At 33.5% G+C, this 9,715-nt stretch overlaps 1 protein-coding gene across 1 annotated transcript; it reads left to right on the top strand.

Moving 5' to 3' along the window:
• Window positions 1-5,848: 5,848 nt before the first annotated feature.
• LOC139500335 (uncharacterized) lies at window positions 5,849-9,187 on the top strand. Its single transcript, XM_071289075.1, has 2 exons — window positions 5,849-5,914; window positions 7,111-9,187. The coding sequence occupies exons 1-2, from the start codon at window positions 5,849-5,851 to the stop codon at window positions 9,064-9,066; spliced, it is 2,022 nt and encodes a 673-aa protein (XP_071145176.1). The 3' UTR covers window positions 9,067-9,187.
• The last annotated feature ends 528 nt before the right edge of the window (window positions 9,188-9,715 follow it).

The following is a 9,715-nucleotide window of genomic DNA, read 5'->3' on the forward strand; positions in this document are numbered from 1 at the left end:
AATACTTTGTACATTTTTTTTATATAATCGTCAAAACGCTATTCAGTTTTACTTGTTGAAGAAAATCCTAACTTTACTTGTTTTTTTCTTCAAATTTTGTATTGAAGAACATCGATAACCGAAATGAATTAACTTGTACCCAAAATACAGAATGTAGCTTTTTCTGGAATTTTGGTATTGGTTAAGGATGACATTTTTAAACAGTTTTGAAATAAAAATAAAATATATTTATTGAACCTGAAAAAAAACCCCATAGAAATTTTAACCGACATAAAAAAAAAAGATAAAGGCAACAGAGTAAACCGATTTCATAAAGTCATAAATCGATAAAGCGGAAATAAATCCGGGTAACAAACAAAAACACAGGTCAACATACACACAAACGGACTATTTGGTAACAACTGCCATATTCCGGACTTGGTACAGGACATTTTAAGATAGAATGATTGGTTGAACCTGGTTTTATGTCTAGACAAACTTCCCGCTGATATTACTTACGTACTAACTTACTGTCCTTGTACGCCATTGGCATGTAGGGCAGTAACGAAGATTTTCCACTTTTGTTGGTCGTTGACAGTTTTCTGTAGTGTGCCCCATGTCTGTTGATGTTTACTAGCCTATGCCTCTATAGTTTTTCTCCATGTCATTTTAGGGCTGTCTCTCTTTCTTTTACCTTCTGGGGTCTGGAGTGCTATTGTTGTGATATCCTCCCGGTCTTTTCGTAGGACTTGTCCAATCAATCTCCAGCGTCTTCTCAGGAAAGTTGTGGCTGTCTCTTGTAGTTGGCATCTGATAAGAAGGCTCTCGTTTGAAATCTTTTGTGACCAAAAGATTCGTAGAATCCTTCTCAGACTTTTGGTATGGACTACAGACAGCTCTTTTTTTGTCATGTTCTGTCATCCTCCAACATTCTGAACCATACAAATGTACAGGCAAGACACAGTTAAGTTTGAGTTTGTTCCGGATGATATATTGACCAGATCTCCATACAGCCGGCAGGTTGTGAAGAGCTGACCTTGCCTTTGATAGTTTGATGTCACATTCTGCTCCCCCCATTGGAAGTAACATTGATGCTAAGGTATGTGAATGTATCAGCATGTGGTATTTTTATTCCATCTTATATGACATTGTTAAAAATACTACTAAAATGACAAACAAGAACTTAATCATATATACAAGAAAGCACATCATGCATAGAATACTTTACTATGAAAGCACAGCAATTATAGCAAATAAAAGATAAAACACGGCATTTTAAAGTATACATACAATGCAGAAAAACTGACATTCATACAACAACCAATAAGCACTAAAATAATGTGAATGATTTACATCAAAGTTCAAAATCATATAATATCCTGAGTAAATAATGGTATATTTAAAGTTTGCACCTCGCTTAGATCAACAAGAGGAGCACCGTAACAATTTGTCCCTCCAAATTCTCAACCAAAGTTTTAAAATTACCTAAATTTGGGGATCCAGCTTGTCTGAATGAGTACAGCCCATGTTGTGTCTCTACCCGGGATCATCAGCTATATTATTATTAATGAAATAAAAAAAAAACCATACCATTTCAAAATGTTTAATTAAATATGTAATTCTTAATGTACAATTGTTATCCTCTTGTAGCTCCATACGTGTGCCTAAGTTGTAATAAATGGTCTTGTCTTATCTTGTCTTGTTAATGTCATGTAAATACAGTGGACATTGCTATTGCCTTCGTTCTGATTCTTTTTCACAAAATGTATTGGTACTTTCTGAATGATCTTTTTTAAAATACAGCAATATTGATTAATACTAATATTGAAAAACATTTGGAAATGGCCGTCTTGTAAATATCAACAGTCATTATTTTTTTATTTATTTGATTTGAATACTTTTTAAACAAAAATCTATTTTGTTCGATATATTAGAGTTTGGAACTCCTTTTCAATCAATTTCATTTGAGAATTGTCATTCTAAGTGTGTACGCGTTTCTAAGAAATACTTATAGATTAAGATTAATGTAATATCATGAGCATAAATTTTGACAAGCATGGTCAACAATTTAATTTACCTGTCGATATATAAACTGTATATATTTAATGTTTAATTTATTTATTGAATTTGTATTCATAAAAATGTTATGTCTATTTATTTTTAATTGTTTGAAAAACAAATTTAAGTAAATTCTACGGAGCCCCGCTAGGGACATGCAAAGAAAAAAAAATATATTGTGCGCACAAAATAATATATTGTGCGCACAAAATAATATATTGTGCGCACAACTTAAATATATTGTGCGCACAACTTAAATATATTGTGCGCACAAAATAATATCGTGTGCGCACAAAATAATATCTTGTGCGCACAACTTAAATATATTGTGCGCTCAATTTAAATATATTGTGCGCACAACATAATATATTGTGCGCACAACTTAAATATATTGTGCGCACAAAATAATATCGTGTGCGCACAAAATAATATCTTGTGCACACAACATAATATTATTGTGCGCTCAATTTAAATATATTGTGCGCACAACATAATATACTGTGCGCACAATATAATATAATGTGCGCACGACATAATATAATGTGCGCACGACATAATATAATGTGCGCACAAAATAAGTAGGAACAGATAACTGCATGTTGCTCCACACGTTTGAAGAATAAAGCTCAAGCTGACATTACCATGTGTTCAAGAAGACTAATTTGAAAGAGGTTTACAGAATGGTTTATGTATGTAAGGTAAGCTTCTTTTTTATTCAAAACAATAAAAGGTATTCTATATAGTGGTTTTCGGAAATGGGAAAGGGTGGGGGTACTTTCTTTTTTGAAATGGCTATCTTATCGGGGCCTCTTATAGCTGACTATATGCGGTATGGGCTTTGCTCATTGTTGAAGGCCGTAAGATGACCTATAGTTGTTAATGTCTGTGTCACAAATTTTTTTTGGTTAAATTATCGGTAATTTCTGTATTTTATAAGTATCCTAAAAAATTATGCATTTTTTATTCAGAAATAACTCATATTTATCAAATGTTCATGAATAGAGGAAAATACGTCATTTTTTGCTGCATGTTTATTGAAATAAAAAAAAAATCTCTATTTACAGTTTTATAAAATTTGGGTCACATCATTTCCCTGCAAAATGAAACAAATTGCTGTTTTGAAAAATAGGGGTCCATGAACTCGTTTTGAAATTAAATCAATTTGAATGATAAAAATCAGTCGAAAAATGCATCTTTTCCCGATAAGTCACAGTTTGACGTCGCGAAAATAACATTTTACGTTAGCAACGTCATTACCTTAAGACCCATGCTTATATAAGCACTAACTCATCATCACTCATAATTCATAAATATACTATCTACCCTTAATTTTTTATATATGAATTGACATTCTCAATAGCATCTTTATATATGATATGAAATTCATTCCCCAAATCAATATACAGTTATGCATTTTTATATAGGATGTCATTAAAAAGGAGGGTAATTTTTATATAAAATCTCGCAAAATTATGACCCGTATTTTTGGCACATCCCCGTATACCCAATAATAGGAAGTTGACCACCCCCCCCCCCCCCCCCCCGTGATAAAAACACCCATTTCTTAATACATTTATTAACCAACTGAACAAAAGTGTATGTGTTTTTCTGTAATTGCCCTGTTTTTTCTGTTATGGCCCTGTATTAATGCCCAGTTTGTCTGTACTAAGCAGCCCAGTTAGGGTTTTTAATAAACTGGCAGTAATTTTTGGCAATAATGTACTTATAAAAAAGAAGATGTGGTATGATTGCCAATGAGACAACTATCCACAAAAGACCAAAATGACACAAGCATTAACAACTATAGGTCACCGTACGACCTTCAACAATGAGCAAAGCCCATACTGCATAGTCAGCCGCGTATAAAAGGCCCCGATAAGACAATGTAAAACAATTGAAACGAGAAAACTAACGGCCTCATTTAAGAAAAAAATGAACGAAAAACAAATATGTAACACATAAACAAACGACAACCACTGAATTACAGCAGGGGCGGATCCAGCCATTTTAAAAAGGGGAGTTCCTAACCCAGGACAAAGGGGGGGGGGGGGGGGGTCCAATTACATGTCCCCATTCAAATGCATTGATCGTCCACAAAAAGGGGGGGTTCCAACCCCCGGAACCCCCCCCCCCCCCCCTCTGGATCCCTGACTTGGGACAGGCACATACATAAATAATGTGGCGGGGTTAAACATGTTAGCGGGATCCCAACCCTCCCCCTAACCTGGATCAGTGGTATAACAGTACAACATAAGAACGAACTATAAAAATCAGTTGAAAAAGGCTGAACTCATCAGATAGACACAAAATACAAGTGGACGTGGCCGGGTATTTATACATCCCGACACAAAAAGACATTATGAACAGATCTGAGAGTATTCGCAGTTATCTGACAGCTAGTTCAAAGGCACTAACAACTTATAAAAAATCATGCCTCTAAGACTAAACACTGAATCCGTACACATCCAACATACTCTTAGTTGGTTAATAAAATTACATATATATATATATATATATATATAAGTACAGATCAATCTCTGTTTCTTTCAGTATAAATAATATGGATACACAATTTTAATGTATTATATATATAGAAAGATGGGTATATTTTAAATGGAGAAATGGCACATTCACACCCGGGGACATCTTACAAAAAAATATTGAAGTTACCACCGTGACGATAATCGTTCCTTTCCCCACCCATCTTTGGAACGCAATATAATCTGATCCCAAAGTCAAAGATCGTACAACCGAACGAAGAAGGTGATTTATGTCACATCATGTGTATGTCTATAAACTAGGAGGCAGACTGAATTTGACCAATAGTTGAATTATTCTCCATATTTTTGTACAAATTGGTATAATCTCATAAACACCTTGGCCACCAAAATTTGATCTAAACTGAGCAGAAAATGTATGCATGGTCCGGCTTCACCCCTCATTACTTAAACGCTTCAATTTGACCATCATCCAAGTATGGGTATGCTTACTTAGCAAAACATTGTATATAAATAAGTAGCATATATGACACCACTTACTGTATCTGGTTAAAAAAGTAAAACAATATAAAATTGATATTGAATCATTAAATGTGGCCTTTATTAATAATTAGTCTTTTATGATTTTTAATTTTAGTTCATGTATACATGTATGTTGATGTTTATAGTATGATGTCGTTTATCACTAAGGGACGACATCAAAAGTTCAATGAAGGATAAAAAACTTAATTCAAATAGTTTTTTCGCTGACCCCCCTACCCCCCTATTAACTGAATTTGAGAAAAAATGATTGACCCATATGGATATGTAAAAATCAATATCGGATAACCAAATCTTGCAGCAGTTCAACCCCCCACCCCCAAACTATTTGAATTAAGTTTTTAATCTTACATTGATCTTTTGATTTCGTCCCTAAATGTGTACATGTTTTTGTTTAGGGGCCAGCCAAAGCATTGCCTTGCTGTGATGATGATCTGTTGGTGGCCTTCACCTGTTTTCTGCTCTCTGTTCGCATCAGGTTGCTGTCTCTTTGACAAATTTCCTTTTTTCATTCTCAATTTTATTTTACACATGTCATAAACTAAAATTAACATTATTCAGTAAATAAACATCTATGTATATTGTCAAATTTAAAGCTATCCAGCATGTTCAGGAGTTGATGCAATAGACAGAACCTATTGTGTATCAAAAATTAGTAGCAAAACAGTATTGTAGCCCTCACAGTTTAAAAAAAAACATTTTTATTGCAAAATGAATGTATTTTGATAAGAATTAATTATTGATTGTATCTTTGATAGAAATTATAAAGAAAAATGGTCTCCCTGATAGAATTTTTAAAAGAAAGAAACATTCCTGTAGACAAGGTAGAGGAAGATAAGGTAAGCATGAATTTGAATATATTACAATTTATAAGAAAAAGACTATGAATATGCATCTGAATGCCATGTTTTTAAAACCACCATCCATCAATCAAATGTCATGGTCAAAGTCGTACTAACAAAGGATAGACTGAAATTAGAAATAAAATGTTTTCAAACAGCTTTTTTTTTTAAAAGGCAACATATATTATTAAAATCTGCATACATAAACAAAATTATACTTATGTCAAGCTGTTCTCCTCAAATCTATGTTTAACCATATTTTTAGCTCACCTGGCCCAAAGGGCCAAGTGAGCTTTTCCCATCACTTTGCGTCCGTCGTTGTCTGTCGTCGTCCGTCGTCTTTAACTTTTACAAAAATCTTCTCCTCTGAAACTACTGGGCCAATTTAAATCAAACTTGGCCACAATCATCATTAGGGTATCTAGTTAAAAAATGTGTCAGGTGACCCGGCCGACCGACAAGATGGCCACCATGGCTAGAAATAGAACATCGGGGGGAAATGCAGTTTTTAGCTTATAACTCAAAAACCAAAGCACTTTAATAGAGCAAATCTGTCAAGGGGTTAAATCGTTTGTCAAGTCAATACATATCCACTTAGTAATTTTCAGATGAATTGGACAACTGGTTGTTGGGTTGCTGCCCCCAATTGGTAATTTTAAAGAAATTTTGCATTTGTTTGTTATTACCTTGAATACTATATAGTATAGATAGAAATAAACTGTAAACAGAAACAATGCTCAGCAAAGTAAGATCTACAAATAAGTCAACATGACTAAAATGGTCAGTTGACCCCTTAAGGAGTTACTGCCCTTTATAGTCAATTTTTAACAATTTTCATTAATTTGGTAAATTTTTACAAAATATTTTCCTCTGTAACTAATGGCACAAGTTTATTATAGATAGAGAAAATAGTAAGTAGAAAGAATGTTCAGTAAAGTAAAGATCTACAAAAACATCACCATCACCAAAACACAATTTTGTCATGAATCCATCTGTGTCCTTTGTTGAATATGCACATAGACCAAGGTGAGCGACAAAGGCTCTTAAGAGCCTCTAGTTAATATTGTTGTAAATAGAAAGTGTAAATTGCAAGGTGAGCAATTTTAGGCTCTGTTGTATATTGACATACATCTGTTGTACAAACAAAATGATACAAGCTCTTATATCAACATTTGTCTCTTTGATATTTTCAGATTGACTGTCAAGTGATATTATTATTGTCTGATGATGAACTGACAAAGTACATCCCTATCTATGGGGACAGGATAGCTGTGAAAGATTTTTGTAAGAACCAGGGTGGTACAGGTTCAAAGTCCAAAAAAAAGAAGACACTATTACAAAAGATAAGAAAAAGACTCCATCCATCATCAAAAAGAAACTTGTTTAAAACAAAAAAAGATATAGATGAAAGCTCAAGTGATAGTGATGACAATCCTTCTACTTCCAAGAATATTGGAAATGATCATGCAGCAAAAAGTGAAAGGCGTATAGAACTTGGTTGGCTGATGAAAGAAGGGGATAGGATGAAACAAGTTCGCGGGCCAACTGGAGGGGGGACGAGACATCTTATTGTTGATAAAGATACTCTAGTGAGTGCCATAAAAGAAACAGCTTTAAAACTTTACTTTCCAGAAGGAATATCACCCAGGGGTAAGATTGAAAATTTTGTGGTTGACATCATGGACTTTAAACGCCAGTCAGCTAATTTAGATTTGTCTGTAGAGAATATTTATGACCGAAGCAAAATGAGGCTGTTAAGGTTTTATTTACTAACTGTACCTAAAGAAAGGGATAACACTGAACAAGAAAAGAATTCAACAACAAGGACCAAAGAAAATGAAGACCAAAAAAGTGTTTCACAGCTGTTGAGGTTAGAAAACCATGAAAATAACAGTTCTCATAGTTCTTATAATGAGCATACCAGTTTGAACATGTGCAGTGATGATGAAATTCAGTTTGGACCTGTATTGGCTGATATTGATGATATCTATGACTCAACAATTCCTTTGAATGATATCCACACTCAATCTGACAGTCAGCCAGAGAATAGTTATATCGCCAATGATCCTGGAATAATCACTAATAGTCTTGGAATAATCGCCGATGGTCCTGGATTAATAAATAATGAACAATTATTTCTTGATCCATTCCATTCTGTGAAAATTAGGGTTCATAGAGGAAATTTAATGATAGAAATGATGAAAATATTTTCAGATCCAACAATAATGTATGCTACATTTTTTGATGTCAGTATGATATTGCCAACTGGAAAAGCGGAAGAAGGGGTAGGGGAAGGAATTTTTAGAGATTGCCTTACTGAATTTTGGAATGAGTTTATGGACAATTGTTGCATTGGAAATTCACAGAAAGTCCCTACAATAAGACACGATTTTCAAGAGGAGCAGTGGCTGTCCATTGGCAGAATTATATTTAAAGGATGGCAGATAGCCAATTACTTGCCCATTGGACTTTCCATAATTGTTATGGAAAATGCAATGTATGGAAAGTTTAAGTCAGATTTAATGGAAAATTTTCTTTGTTTTATCACTGAGGAAGACAAAACATTATTTTCCACTGCTTTAAAAGATTACGAGTCAGTTGATAATGATGAACTTATAGAAGCTTTAGAGAACCATAGCTGCAGGTCTGCAGTCACAAAAGAAAGCATTACGCGTATTTTGCTAGAAATCGCACACAAGGAAATGGTTCAGGAGTGCAACTTTATAACTGATGCTTGGGCCAAGATATTATCTCAACTCGGACAGTCTCTTTCTTATGAGAATTTGACAGAAATATACAGTAAAATGGAACCCAGCAATCGCAAAGTTACCAAAATGCTGCATTTTTCAGATAATTTGTCTAATTTGGAACGTGAAGTTATGAACCACCTTCAGCGGTATGTTAGAGAACTTGATAAAGTATTGTTGAAAAAATTTCTTAGATTTTGCACTGGATCTGATTTAATTTTGGATGGAAAGGATACAATCACTGTTGAATTTGTAGTTCTTGATGGTTTTGGGCGTCGACCAATAGCCCATACATGTGGTCGTGTTCTCAGAATACCAAGAAATTATGAAAATTTTACTATTTTCCGTAGCGAATTCAACAACATTTTAAATACTTCTGTATGGGTAATGGACATTGTATAATTGCATTGATTTACATCAAACCAGGTAAAATCAGCAGCAGGATTTTATCATTGATTGCCTTTGTATCAATATCATGTTCAGTATTTCCTGGGTTTTTTCACATGACAATAAAAGAAACTAGCCTAAGAACCTACAATATTAGATATTAAGATTTAACATTTTTATTGAGATTTCAATTGTTTTTTATTAGTCATGTAAGTAGCTGAAATGCAACTGATTTTTTAGTTCATACAGTTTTAATTTTGTTATAAAACTGTTTGTTGCTGAAGTGCAACTTCATTATTAGCTATACATAGTACCCTTAAATAAGAAAGTTGGATTAACTTGACTTTTGTATACTTTTTTTATATTTTATTTGAGAGATTTTTGACAATTTTTTATTTGTGTAGACCTTGTTCTCCTAAAATAATTTGGACGTTGACCAGCAGTCATTTCTTCATGTGGTGAATTTAACAGCATGTTAAGCACTTGTGTATGTGTATGTTTTTATAAACATTGTATGATTATTGCATTAATTAACATAATCACAAGTGGAAAAATCATTGAGTGGTCATGTTCAGTATTTTCAGTTTGTTTCATACTAAACATACACTTTGTTGTTATTTCATGAATGTAAAATAAACAAACTAGAGCTTACAAGCAAGGTATG

Source organism: Mytilus edulis, chromosome 13 (genome assembly GCF_963676685.1).
Source record: "Mytilus edulis chromosome 13, xbMytEdul2.2, whole genome shotgun sequence".
Lineage (NCBI taxonomy): Eukaryota > Metazoa > Mollusca > Bivalvia > Mytilida > Mytilidae > Mytilus > Mytilus edulis.